Source organism: Danaus plexippus, chromosome 23 (assembly GCF_018135715.1).
Source record: "Danaus plexippus chromosome 23, MEX_DaPlex, whole genome shotgun sequence".
Taxonomy (NCBI): Eukaryota; Metazoa; Arthropoda; class Insecta; order Lepidoptera; family Nymphalidae; genus Danaus; species Danaus plexippus.
This window is the reverse complement of record NC_083551.1, coordinates 167,964-183,405: the sequence shown is the minus strand read 5'-3', so window position 1 is coordinate 183,405 and position 15,442 is coordinate 167,964. Positions and strand designations below refer to the sequence as shown.

Sequence of the window (15,442 nt, the reverse complement as noted above, 5' to 3'; positions counted from 1 at the left end):
AGTCTTTTATTTGGAAAAAATATATCGATCGACTATGTTTCTTTTATTTCGTAACATTTCTCTTCTTTAAACAGAACTTAACTTTAACTTGTACTAGGCTGGCATGTCTCAGTTAGTTTTTACGTATAGTCGGGTTAGTGTTAAGTTCAGTGTGTATTTAATTTTGAAGATTTGATTGATATTCTCGAATAACGAGAACCGTGAAATAGTACAAATCTTCAACTGTTCTCCTTTACTAGTAGAGTATATTCAGTGGTGTCCTATCTGTGCATGTTCGTCTTTGTACTCACTGGTAAACTCGTCCTGATCCTCGAGCTCCGCCTCCGCGGCTAGTTCCTCCGGCGTCTTCTTCTTCCTCATCAGAGGGTTGTCCGGTTCTTGTTGTTGTTGTTCCGCTATCTCCTCCTTTTTGGGAATCTTGTACTGAAAACAATATTAGAAGTGGTGAAGCTGATACACGTAGCCTAACTATTTATAATAATCGTTCTCAACTCCGTCATAATAAGCTAAAAGTTTTATTTTTTATTACAGGTCTTATATTTATTAAACAGAACACGCTGTTCGTTGAATACTTTATATTTTTTTCTATCATATGGAGTGTAAGTTTCTGTGTCTCGAGAATTAAAAATCAACTAAACATAGTCGATTTCTGATATAAATACTTTTTAAATAAGAAGGATAAAAAAACTAGTAATGCAATGATATCTAAGATTTACGCGAGAATACATTTAAATGAAACTTTAATAGGATATAGTACGCGCACTTATTATATTATATGTTCCCCGACGTTTGGAACAATTTGAAACAACCGTGATCCCGGGTAGTATAATGTATGTCAAATAATATAAAAAATATAATTATTAAATCCGAAAAGCATCGATTCATTTCAAACGAAGTTATAAATCTAAGGTTAATTTCTTATAATAATAATGATCGTCATCTTAACCACGACAGAACGATATATGTTCTTGTGGAAGTTAACTAACACGAAAGCAGATCAAGATTGACGAAGACTTAAGCTTCTTTTCTTTTCCGTTGAAAGACGGGTCGGAAAGATGCTGGTCTATAAAATATTGAAACTTCATAAAGATATTGATAATAATATTTAACTGTTGACTAAAACCCGGCCACGCTATACATCAAACATAGGTTATAAATAATGTTTTAATATAGGAACCTTGCCTACAGTTGGTGCGGAAAAACTGAAAAATATTTCCTAATGAAAAAAACTATCACGATTCCATCGGCCGGGGAGGACAAATCTTGTTCGCCGGTCCGCGGTGATTTCCCAGCGGAATGCATTCAATTTACAATGTCGCCACAACATCGTAATCTATGCTATAGCCTTTATACCGTTAGTGAAATAGAACTAACCGGAACATTACTACATCGTGATAAAGAAATTATATAGTTTAAACGCATTTGGAGCAATAAAGTCATGTTAAAGTAATGTTGTAAAATTATATTGTGTTCTCTAAGGAGATGTAGATTATAGATCCCAGAGAGACTTTACGAAAGTTGTAAGAGGATAATAAAAACAGGACATTTTAGTAAAAATCAAAATCCTCTTTGTATAATCATCAATTGGTAGGCGGGCCGCGGGAGGGTAATTTATATTTAAATTAAAAAAATATTCTCCGGAGACTTCATTAGCCGATATCCTGACATCGAGCGACTGCGGACAGACGGGACGTTTGGGTCTATGCTGCCATCATTAATAAAGAAAGTATTCAGAAATAAACAACAAGTTCATGTTTAACGTTTATAAAAACCAAATACGAGTATACATAATATATATTGTCTGTGTTCATATTCCATGAAAGGTTGTTGGCGACCTAATTATTATTTGGCGTACTTTGTATTAGAGTCGAGATTACGTCGCACATTAAAGGGATGTCTTTATGAAAATCACAAGCTGTTTTTTAATTCATACTTTTTTCTATTCCTGTCTTTATATGGAAAACTCGGCCTCATACTTTACTTTAATAAATATTCCTAGAAAAATACTGTATACTGTAAGAAAATTAAAAGATTTTTTTTGTCAATTTATTTTCAATAATTTTCCTATTTAATGTCTTCGTTTCTCCTCCGCTGTATACCCAGAGTAACTTGGTACAACTTCCCGTCAAGTAATTTTGGGAACGGACAATAAATTTTATGAGAGAATGTTATAATTCGTTATTCGCTCTGATTTATTATTCAGCAGCTCGCAACAAAAAGCATTCACAATCCGATAGTGAGATTTTAATTTAATTGCCCTAGTTTTTTAAACGTTCTTTAAATATATAACCTGATGCATATTTTTTTTTATTTCTGTTCTGAAATAAACGAACACTACTTGAGTTTAAACTTATATTATAATAATTTTTTTTTTCTATAACATTATAAGTATGTCGTCGTTGTTCAGTCGTACTAAAAATAAAATATTTTTTCTTATAATGTCTTACAAGGATTTTTTTATGGTATACTTGTAGTACATATTTTTTTAATAATATACTCTAGTTAATAACAATTTATTTAACTATTGACAGAAATGACGATTACTTTCTATAACACATCGCTGGCCGCGTTAAAATTTATTTGTATCAAGATATAAAACAATCATTTAAAAATAAAAACGCTCAACGGGTAACGAAACACGTGATTATAATAATATTTTCTTTGTCTTAAAATTGTTGTAATTTTATAAACGGTTTTACTAAAATATCTTATATACAATTGATATTATAGAATAGCAATGAATTCAAGGGAAATTGTTACAGTTAAATAATGTCGAGTTATTTTATTAAATTAAATATAACGCATACATAACAAAAGCCTCACCGCTCGTTGACTTTATTGGAATATACGTGAAGAATGTCCAATAAATAATGATACCCATTAGCTGATATTAAATTCAATTGAACTCCATTGCTTTTATTCATATAAAGTTGTTCCGCCTCATGTTATATAAGATCAACTTGTATTTCGGTCAGCTTTTAGCCACTACATTAAATAGTTTCTTAGTGATGGATTCGCTTCTTATATGTTTCTGTTTCCCTAAACTAAGATATCCAATCATATCTGTCACTGACACCAACACATAAACTATATATATTTTATCTTCAACACTCGATTGGCAATTTACGGCCATAATTGTTAATTGTATACATTATAAAGATTCTTCTTTATATAATAAACGGCTGCTATAATTCTTCTTTTCTTCAGTAGAAGAAGCCCCAAAGAAGTCAACCTGACTCGATTAGGGAGTCGCGGGGAACGGACTCCCTACTAGAGTCAATTTCACATCAATGGGCTCTGTTCTGTAACTCTTCTTGTGCTTCTTTCTTCCAGGATAAACTTTAATTATTATACATATATGTGTGTCGTCACCGATGTTCTCGAGCGAGTACAGAAGATATGACATTGATAAACAGGCAACAGACATGAGGATATCATTGAGAATATAATTGATATATTTAAAGTTAGAAATATAAGCATAGCGAGACTACCTGGCGTACATAAAAAACAATTAGTAACAATAAGCCCCCGCGTCGTCATAGTACGAGCACTGGTGTTTCAATCAATTTCCGCCAGATGAGTTTGTAACTACGTTAGTGGCGGCCTCTGCAATCTTTGCGCAATTTGAACAGGCGATGACCTCGGAGAGGGATTAGTTGAGGCTTTAACTTGTTTATTATGATACACGAGACTCTCCCGTCTACTGCGTCTACTACCGGTCACTCATAGTCTATTGAACGGCTGCATCATGTTAATACGAAGATATTGATTTAAACTTTAACATAAATAAGCGACAGATAGTGTTCCTAATTGATCGTTATACAAGGAAGCGACGATTTCGTCGAACGACGATCTATAAACCCTTCCATAAAACTCTAATAAGTCTGTAATGAAGGTATGTAAATCACACGGACACACGGACGCATTGACGACGTGTCGTTGGAGCGTGTAATGTGTCGACGTGTCGATGGGTCGACACAGTAATAGCGACGGAAAAATAGGGGGAAATATCGTTCAGGGGATTCGCCTAATGCTGTTTATTGTTTGGGTGCTTTTTATTGTTTTCAATTCCAGACAATTTAAAGGTTATTGCGAGTTAGATGATAACGTATGGATTACAAGGCTTCGACGGGTTTTCGGTAAATTTGTAAAGGGTAAGTTATTTATTGATTCGTATCGCCTTAAGGTTTATTTATAGATGGTGTTATAGAAGTTGTATTCTATTTTTCATATTAACATAAAATATATATAAATAGCAAAATGGAACAACTCAGACAAACAGATTGACTGATTTAAATTATTATACTAAAAGCAATGGTTGCTGGTGACCCTATCTTCAAGGCATAGTAACGTGTTCAGTGTGAGGCTTAGTCACGACGCGGAAAATATTGTGGCGAAGAGAAATGAACACGAGACTTAGTCTCCCTACTGGGAGCTTTCATATGACATGCAATATATACGCTCCCATATATATATATTTGTGTATAATGTTTAGAACTAATAAAACACATTCTTTTCCAGTGACATTTATGTTTACTTAAGGCTTTTCTCATATTCACTTAATAGTAATACAGAAGGTTCGAGAGCTCTGTGTCACATATTGTGTTAATATATTACTTTTGTTTTTAATGAAAATTTGTATACAACAATAAGTCTACGAATGTATTGTAAATAAAACGAATGCCCTTAACATGTTGACTTCTTTTAATATTCTGTATTGTTTTTTGTTAAACAATATATATTAATATTATAAGCATTAATGAAATGTATATAGTTTTAGTTAAAAATAAAAGTTAGATGTGTGATTATAAAAGGACTCTACATCCGTCTGTGCGTGATTTTAAAATAGATTGATATCGACTTTGCTTATTGAATTTTTTTTTTATCTTTAAATTTGCGAAACTACAGGAATGTTCGCAAGGTTTTGTGTATTATTGTGTGTTCAAACACGATGTGGAATTATTTACTATCAAGAAATAACACCACAAAATTCAAAGCTTGTAACTTGTAAATGTAATAATTTAAAACAATTGACTTAAAAATGATAAAAGAATAAAAAAAGTCAGTATTACGAAAAATTGCAATCCACAATGATTGTCTCCTTTATAAAAACTTGTATTAATCTCAGTTGTATCTTGAAGCAGCGTCTCAGAGTTATCTAGTATTTGTTTTCCTAACAGCCTGATGGCTCTGTGTGGCAGCTGAGGCTGTTTACCGTCTCCTGATTGAGTTTACCGTCCGCGTCACTTCAACACTCGGGCCTTCGGAAAACTAACTTAAACACTCCATTTAACCTCGTGTAATTCTCCTATATCTTATATATTTGTTACGCATTTTATACAGTGAGACTATTAATTATATCCCGAGATTGCTCTATCATTGTGACTCTATAAGTGGCACCACACCCTTGTCTCAAAAAGTTTTAATTGAGGGGTGTGGCCCCACTCACAGCGGAGACGTGATCAGCGACTAGTATCATTAATTTAGTTAACTTCGTTATGCTATGATAGATTCTCTACTATGTCCTGTGTCAATAACTATTCTACATATATTTCCTCTGATATATACTTAACTATTACTAACTACATACGGCCAATGGTCAACATTAAACCGTTGGTATTAAATATGAAATTTCAAAGCTCGCGTCGTAACGGCTCAATCAATACTAAATGTAATGGTATAATCAAACCCTTACGGAGCGACCACTCGAGTTTACGACAGGCTCCGCCGATAAATTATAATTTAATATATGTATAATAAAATAATTCTTAAATATAAAAGCGGAGAGGCGAGAATTGTGTGGTTTATTTGTGCGTGTGAAAGCATACTTATCAGGATTTGGAAGTGATTGACTGTTCTAATAATACCGAGTTGGCGACGAACACATCTGAATGAATGATTTTATATTCGTAACTGCCTTTACATATTTAGTGAGGATTTTATAAATGTAATTTGTATTGAAGTCCACTAAGAGACGTCGAGAGCAGCGACGGTTAGGCGGAACACATTAAATATACGAATATGTGACATTAAAAGTACGTGTGCTATTTAGAGATGGGAAGAGGGTGCCTTCATAATAAGATCAGGGTCGTTGGAGCCCAACTGTATAGACTTTATTGGTTTTACATATGGAAATGCGAATTTTCACGTCTCCGTTGCATGACTTCAGAATTTCAATTCGAAAATTCCACGTTAAGCTTCATAGATATTGAATATTTATTTCGTAACAATGTGTGTTATAATGTTGTAAGCGGCTCTGTCTTGTAAGTTACTCGACTGCGTTTAATATTTCTACAACGCTATTCTAGGTTCCGCTTCGAACTGTAACGTATGGATTTTTTAAATTATAATTTTTTTGATTAAAATAAAAAAATAAAATTAAATAAATCTAAAGAATTGAAACGGTCATGAAGAATTATTTTATTATACATATATTAAATTATAATTTATCGACGGAGCCTGTCGTAAACTCGAGTGGTCGCTCCGTAAGGGTTTGATCGTAACATTATATTTAGTATTGATTGAGCCGTTACGGCGCGAGCTTTGAAATTTCATTTCTCGTTCATATTAGTAAATGAATGTTGCTCATTCAGTATTGTTATTAATAATGAAAGTTGTGACTGGTTATTACTGAAATATCGGGAAAGTTTTGAATGAAATGTTTTGCTAGTATAGGGAGATAGAAATGACGGTTTTATTTGAAATATAGTGAATGGGAGCAGATACAGGTCCGGTATAGGGACAGCAAGTTACAGAGAATTAACGCTGCCTTTGAAGAGCGCATTCGAGCACAAATTAGATTTGTAAGGAGTTTGAGAGCTGAGTAATAGCTATTAGCGATGAGATTGTTGGATGGCAACTTTTCAGGGTAACTCTATTATATTTTATACACTAGTGCACGCCCCCGTGCTTACTTAATTATGAACTAATAGAATGTCGCTGCGACCTGACTATGGCGTCTGCTATTTATATTTCATGATCCCAGTATATGTGTTAATTTGGATGGTGTGTAATATAACGAACTGACAACAAACTTTACTCTTAAAGCTTTTTTTTAAGATTTCGATTCGTATTCTGATTACATAATATACTTTTTATGTTATATTCATTGATAATAAATAAATTGTAACACAAAAAACATTGACAAATACACGTATTCAAGAAGTAAGAATAAATATAAAAAATACATTATTATAATAATAGTCCGGTCCGGGTGGAGGCATTTAAATGGAAAGTAATAAAAGATATTTATTGAAAAGAAAGAAAACATTTTCAGTGAGGTTGTGTTCAGAATCCCGAACGAACATGAATTATGGAAAAAATTGAAACCATTTAAATAAATTAAAAGACAACCCTGAAATAACGACGACAAAGTGTGATGCTTTTAAAACAAAGAAACTGTGATATTGAACACACGAGTCTCTCTCGTATCATCTGACGACACCCTCGCGAGTACATGTACCGACCATTGAACACACTCGCATCGCTAAATCGATTTCCTTGTTGATGTTACATTGGGAAGACACACGGATCACGTCCTGCACTAGTCTGAGCTCCCGGCCTCGCTGCTCACACTTTTGTTGTCGGGTAAGTTGTGCTCTAACATTATACCAGTATGTAATACGACATATTAGCGCCTCGTACTTTCCAATGTTATTTTTATACGCCGCCATTCATGTTCTTTGTATTTCAGTCATATTCATGTTTCTACATTAATTTCCTGTTTTGTTTGAAAGTCGTCTAATGCGTGAACTTGTATTCACTCTCGTGCCATTTCGAAGAATGCGCTCATTATAAAAATGTTTTAAATTCAAAAGAACAAAAGAAAAACACGTAAATGAAGACAAAAGAGGCAACAATAAAAAGAATTTATAAGACAGCAGTGTTTGTTAGAATAAAATAATTCTAAAAAGTCCCGGGATGGGTGCACACAACGCGCGAACTGCATTGCAGTATTAATAACCTACGGCGCAGTTTAATTTAATTAATGACTGATTACATACACAAAGACAACACAGGCAGCGAGCTTAACACACGGTGGTACTAACGTAATACTGATACACGCTTTAAATATTATTCGATGCAAGCCACGAGTGGTATTATTATTTAAATATGTTGTAAACAGGAAATGAGAGTAAATCCCAACGTTGGAACACTTTTAGTTCCGTGATGTCAGAAACACCAAACACGCGAACAATTAAAGCCTAACATGAAACATAAAGGCTCTTCACACGAGCGGATCATCCGACCGTATGAAACAGCCACTTGACCCGCTTCCGAATTAATTGTTCGCACACGAATTGCCTTTGAAAAGCGATAATGGTAGATTTTTGGCAACCAATTTTTTCTGCACGTTTTATCTGTTTATCGGCTAGTTTGTCTATTTACCTATTAAAGTTAATTTTCATTTCCATTAAACAGGTTGGGTTCCGAACAAGAGATCAAAAGTTTTTCAGTTCTGGACTCGAGCCAACATCTTCAATTGTCAGTCTAACCTCGACTGGAGCACTCTCGACGCTGACTTCAATTCTCTTACATTTAGCATACTCTTGATGTGTACGTTTCACATCAACGAGCTCTCAGTATTATCTTACTTTGCAACAAAAACTACATTTTAATAATGGCCCACATTTACTATAGTGAGTGTTCTGCAGTTTTGATCCAAAAATAAATTAAATTTCGTCCAAAAAGAAGCGCTATCCAATAATTACTTAAAACGTCTAAATTTATATGTTTCTGTAACTAATTTTTTTCAAATAATAATAATTATAAAGACTGCAAAAGGGACATACAGGAAATAAAATAAAATAAATATAATTCCTCTTCCCCCTATAAGCGATGGACCCGGCACCCGCACGGTGAATCTATTGAATGCTAAGAAGTTTCGTCTCTATATGGAATTTTTTTTCAGAGACCTGATCAGTCATAGCCCGACGTATAAGGTTGTGTTATGTTATGTAACTATGTGCATTTCTTGTCCTCCTACCTTGTCCCTTATCTCTTGGCGCATCTTCTCTCTCTCTTCCTCCATCTTGCGATGTTTCTCCTTGCGTCTCTCCTCGGCCTCGCGGATGGCCTCCTGACGTTCACGTTCGGCTTCCTCTTCCTTTTCCTTGTCATCGCTGTCATCACCGTCACCACCTACAGCCCCTGAAGCAACATCACAATGTTCATTAGAAAACTGTTCCTATTCGCCTGTTTGGGCTCAAATATGATTTAAATAAAAGGAAATCTATTTGATTTCAGCTTATATCTACAAATAAACCTTTTAATAGTTCTAATTACGTATGAAAAATTCACTTCATCACATTAAGCAGTAAATATCGGTGTACAGCGAAGATGGAAATAACGGGGTTTAATAAATCAGAGTAGAGGTTGAACGAATGAAAGAGAAAATAGTTCAAACTGTGGCTTCTCTTTGTGGGTACATTTAATTTATTAGTTCCTCATAGTTTCATTAACGTAAAGCTAATATGATAACTAATTCTCAGTTTCATCGTCAGCAAACACAGCATCCCCATTTGCCCGAAGCCATCAGAAATAATATGTTTGATGATCGTTTAACTCATTTCCTTTGGAACGATAATAGCCGAAATTGCGAAACCTTTTTGAATTACAGAACGCATGTGCAGTTAGGATCCTAATTCAGCCGTCGCTCCTAACAGGTTTACACGGTCGAGTGGCGAGCCATTCAAAAATCCATTACACGTCAATATAAGCATTTGTCTGGGGACGCCCCGGCACCCCGGCACCCCGGCACCCCGTCGCCCTGACGCCCTGACGCCCCAGAATCCTGGGCCTATTTTCCAACACGGTGACTTCTAAAAGGTTTTCCGCCGCTCGGGTTTCAAACTCTGGCGGGGATTGCTATGTATTTTAATATGATTTTCAAAGTCGTTTATGTGTGAACCGATTGATGTTGTACGTTACTATAACCATGTCTCTTATCATAAAAATTACCAAGTATTACGAGTAACACGTAATACGAATACGTCTTCAACTAATACATATTTTATATCCATTTTAAAATTAAAAATTCATCACATTAATTTAATTTTCCAGTTAGTTTCAAACGAGAGGTAATCGCTCCGGTTTTCGTAATAAATTTTATTAAGCACGACCTAAATACATTTCTTCCGACTTATAATTATATTTAAAATATATTTTTACGGTAAAATGGTAACAGCCTCCAGCGACGTCGCCAATAAAGAGTAGATACGTATAAAACCGATTATAAACATAGCCCATTCGGTTCTCTATTAAAGATAATCTAATATGAAACAAAGAAAATGTAAACATGTTCTTGGATTATAATTGAATCGCATTGTGCGGCGGGAATCGCTCGGTATGATTCGGGGGAAGGTTGATTCATTATAAGTTTTATTCCAAATATTGGTTCAATGTTACCGACATCGCGTTTCAAAGGGATTAAAGGTATTCCGCTCATTCAGCAATTTCTAAAAATTCATTATTATTTAAATCATCAAATGAATATTCAGGGTATTATTTAATTAAAATCCCAGACGACTTGAGTCGCTCCCACAGAATGTACACTTTATTTTAATACACTGGCGGCGAACAGTCCGCTTAGAAAGTTTCGAGAGTCCTTGTATATATCTGGAGTCCCAATAAAAAATATTATTCCGGTATATTTTCTTAATTAAACATTTTTCTCGGTGGCTGCTCGAGAGGGAATGTCAGAGGCATCCGGCCGACTGATTGGAATCAACTCGAGGAACTCCACGCCACAGACACTCACTCATCACGCCGTGTCATAATATTCATAAATATCTGAAATTCAATATTCAGTCGTTCATTTCGATTCTTTCCTTATATATTTCATCTTGACGTGGGATATCATACGTTAAGGAACTTCTTATATATAAAATTATTTTATTTTATACTCTTTTCGGTCTCAATCCTGTCAAGGTCCTGTCAAACCAAAGAACAATATTTTAACAAGCAACATTTAGAACGTTTCGATTTAAAGTCCTTTACATTATTTATTATTCTTCCGTTTCATGAGCACGTTTATATTATTCCGGCACGAAATGTTTTGTGGAGTACTGCGTATTATGAACGGAGTATTTTTACCGTAACTTTACAATTACGTCCGTGTGTTAATGAACATCCTGGTAAATGTTCGAAATCAAATAGAAATATCAAGTTCTTATAAAACCTGATTACAAAATAAAACACTCGTAATTAGTGATGTGACGTTTAATTGAATTATAACAATTATAAGTTAGTGAAAGTTACTTCCCAACTGCAGACTTGAGACCAACTCAATTAATGCTTTATTGAGTTTTGCCCAGATTCAATTGTCTAGTTTAGTCAATGCCCGGATTGAGGAACAGTGTCTTGTGTGAGACAGCGTTACAGCATACAAGTAAACCAAGGAAGTAAATATTCTGTTGAAGTCACTCGCATTCTCTTTTTTGTGAATTTAGAACTAAATTTATATATTTAATCGAATTGCTGTTAAGAGTTTTTTGTAACGAAACTAATATTTAGATTGAAAATATCTGCTGAAATATGGGTGATGTTTCTTGTTGAATAAACTTGTATTAACATGTAGAGAGCTCTCTTGTGGTCCGATATAATTCTTTTAGCGTGTGATGAAGTGTGGGGTGAGATGTTGTTTACTGGTGAGTGACGTCACTGGATGGTGTTTGTGACGTTGTTTACTTCATATTTTATGAGAGCTCGTGTTTTTGTAAACAAATTAATGACGGTTAATTTATTAAGGAATTCTGTTATTGTAAGAATATGGGTTTTCATTTAACGACCGTCATAATGTTTGCGAAGATGTGTTACAGATAGATTTTGTATTTGATATTTTCCTGTATATCTGATGGATATAACGGACATGGCAATCTGGACTTCCGGTTCCCGGGGACGTGTTGGTGGTATTGAAGAATGTCCAGATTCAGTAAACTGATATAGGATAAAATAAGGGTAAAAAAAATAAATAAATCACAAATAAATTCATGAAACAATGAGCGACCTGTGATGTCAGGAAACGTCACGCAGCAGGGGATTTCCCTACACTCGGTTAAGGGCGATGAGGTCATACCTCTTTTACTTATACTACAAGAAGGGGTTTATTTTAAAATTAAACGATATGTTATTGAGTTTGTATCGTCTAAAGTATTATTTTTTCATACGCTAAGCGTCCGTTGTCTGTCAGGTTGGGTGCCGTTCGCGTGTTGCAATATCGATCGATCTAATAATAGTAACCCCTGTTAGTGAGTGGGGTCGCGTAGGGTCGCGGTGTTTTGATTACAGCCCTTCTGCAGAACACTACACAAATCAAATGTAAGGTTTAAAATATGTGAACATGAATATTTCAGTCTATTTTTTATAAAATTCTCCATCAATTAAGATGAAGAATATAATACTTTATTATTAAAGTAATGACATTTAATTAACTACGACTAATTAAAGTCATTATAGACGGAGAAGTATTCACTGGAACATCTTCAATGATTGTCTTCATTATGATCATGAACAGACCGAGTTAAAGATACAAGAAAAGAAGGAAAACGGACTGAACAGAAGTGACTTCGATCTTAAAGTAACTATAGTTTTTATATTAAGAATATAAAAGAAACCTGATTCATTGTAACATGACACAGAGACCTCGCAGACCGAAACCTGCCCATTGTTGTGAAGTTCATTGTGTTTATTTTAAATATATATTTTAATCTTACATTTTATATTATAAAAACTCCCTTATTTTAACATTATTTAGAGTTTCAAATAATTGAAATAAAGATCAATATAATTTTAAATAAAAAACATTAGACTGATTCCAACCATCAGAATATTATTATCAGATTATATAATATAAGTTGTAAATCATTTATTATGAATAGAACAACATTGTTTTCCAGAAATTTACAAATAGAAGGAGAAGCCTTTATCGAGAATTGTAAATAGTCAAATACAAATATTATAGAAACAATAACTTTGTAGCCCGTGCTACGACGTAGCAGTATCACGTAGCAAGCGTTACGAGTTATATGACGTGAGGTTGCACTAGATTTAAGAACTTTAAACACTCTATACGATTTATACTGACATTATAACTATAAAAAGCATTAACAATAAATTTTGCAAAACTTTCCGTGTCCTGTGAATTTATTTCATTTAACTTCAATAAAATCGTGTAAAAATATATGATCAAATATACGTGTTAATGTTGCTATTGACGTGTATGATAAGGCGATAGAACCTGATGCGATCACGTACTGTGGTCCGCGGCCGACATGCTGACTGGTTACCGATACTCTACGTGTGGCCTACGGAGGATCTACGTATGGTTTACAAATGGTCTGGGATGGTCTACGGGTGGTCTTTGGAAGGATTATCAACGTGTTGACGGATTAATAATTAAAATAAATTAAATAAATCTAAAAAAGTTTAGTCCATTTCATTCTATCTTGTTTGAAATATATTCGAAAATTCCTTCAAAGTCACATAGGAATTAGTTCAGTGCCTGATCTATTCTTCTTATTACATATCCTATAACGTGTTCGAAGTATCAATTTATAAACGTTCATACTCTCCATATAGAGTCAACTGGTAGTAAGCAAAACGTAGTCCAACAGAAGCCTTCAGCTCTCCATCAGCTGGTGTTAATTGAAACAGAGACGAGAGGAATCAATTTTAAATTGAACTCCGGAATCGATTTATAATTGAAGAGTGGAATCGCTTTTTTTATTTAGTTCTTTTTCATTAGGCTCACTGATTCTTCGTAGCGTGTAACAAGTAAATATTAATGTTCGTCTTTTGGCAGCTTCTGCTAGTTGTATATTAATTTTCCGAGTTATCTTCAGCCATAGATGAAAATGTAGGGTGAAAATAAAGGCATAGATTTATAGACAGTATGTTGTGTTGGTGTTCAACTTTTGTAAATTCATATTAATGCGACGTGTTCTGTACAAGAACTGATGTTATAAACTCGTCTATCACCATCTTCTCCTTATGTTATATACCTATTATATTTTATAGGAGTTCTTGTTTAGAGAAGACTCACCGCGCTATTTATTCCACTCTGTAAATAATATATGTACATCGTACTTGTATTAAAATACTAGCCATGTAACCTGTCTGTCTCTGCCTGTAGTTTTTAGCTGGTTACACATATTTTATATATTTTAAACTGGTTTCACAACTACACTAGAAACGTGACAGCGCCCAATCACATTAACATTATAAATGAGTAAAGTAGAGCGCTTTATGAGCATCTGTAATTCGTTATTACCACGCAGCCTCACCTCGCGGATCTCAACCGATACTTATCTAATATACAAATGTATTTCTGAATCCATTCGATCATTCACATCAATTTTCTTTCCCTTCAATCCTCTCGCAAGCTTTCAGACTGAATGTATAAGTCACATATTATTTTATAGCCATAAAAAACGACTTTCAACGTAATAAAAACAAAATATGATTCATATTTCCAAACACTCTTACAAACCTCATAAATGATAATAATAATGTTTATGTTACAGTAATACTGCGAGGAAGCTCTACGACTGTTGTGTCGGTATCGGCATGCGAGCCTTTATACATTACGACGAATTTTCAACGCTTCTCACATCATGGAAAATAAAATACACATTTCTTCCCTTTTAATGTTATACTAAAATGCCTTTGGATCCAAATATAATTTTGTTTTTAATATGGACTCGATTCTATAACAAGTCATGTCGACAGCTCGTTGTGAACATTCGAGGGCTCGCAGATAGAATAATTTTATGAAAAGAAAATCGTTTTTAATTTCTTTCTAATATGAGAAGTTCCGTTAGTGTCACTGTGTCAGTGAGTCACTCCTGCAGTAACTCTATAATGTTGTAATGGATGTATCGCTCGCGTGTTACATAACGTCTCCGTTGTTAGAGTCCATACCGATGTAAGCTAACACTAAACCCCTGTAGTGGCTGGCACCAATCACCTCCACGTGCGATGAACCACAGCGGACGACCCACATCCAGAGTTAGCTACTGGAAGGTACTCAGTTCTGGAGCTAAGTTCTAGCTCTTAGCATTCACAACTTCAATCAATTTATAGACAATAATTAAATGGAAGGCATCTCGAGTAACGAGTACGGAGTCATTAAACGGAGGTAATTATCTCAGAGAACTCTGTTTTATGAATGCTGTGTTTATATTTTATGTGAATTCAATTTATTTACACGTTTAATGTGAGCTCATAAATCCATTTTAATTATGTCCCGGGTGCGGGTCTGTGTGTATGTCTTATTAATGTACATCTCGTGTTGTTCATTCTGAGCGTCCTCGAGCCAGTTTCTTTTCATACATTTTCCAGTTTCCTAATCCCTTTGAATGTTCATCTAAAAGCATAGCGATGTTCTTTGATTGGTCAGAACATTACCTTCGTCCCACTCTGACATTGTGCGAATGACAAAGAC

General features: G+C 34.4%; 1 protein-coding gene across 4 annotated transcripts in view; it reads right to left on the bottom strand.

The window, feature by feature from the left end:
* LOC116774860 (complexin) overlaps positions 1-15,442 on the bottom strand; it is a 125,358-nt gene that overhangs the window by 4,409 nt on the left and 105,507 nt on the right. For all 4 annotated transcript variants that reach the window (XM_061524086.1, XM_061524087.1, XM_061524088.1 and 1 more), the window contains 2 exons: positions 8,987-9,150; positions 291-423 (listed from right to left, as the gene is read on the bottom strand). In XM_061524086.1, coding sequence (XP_061380070.1) covers positions 291-423; positions 8,987-9,150 — 297 coding nt within the window. The remainder of the gene's footprint in view (positions 1-290; positions 424-8,986; positions 9,151-15,442) is intronic.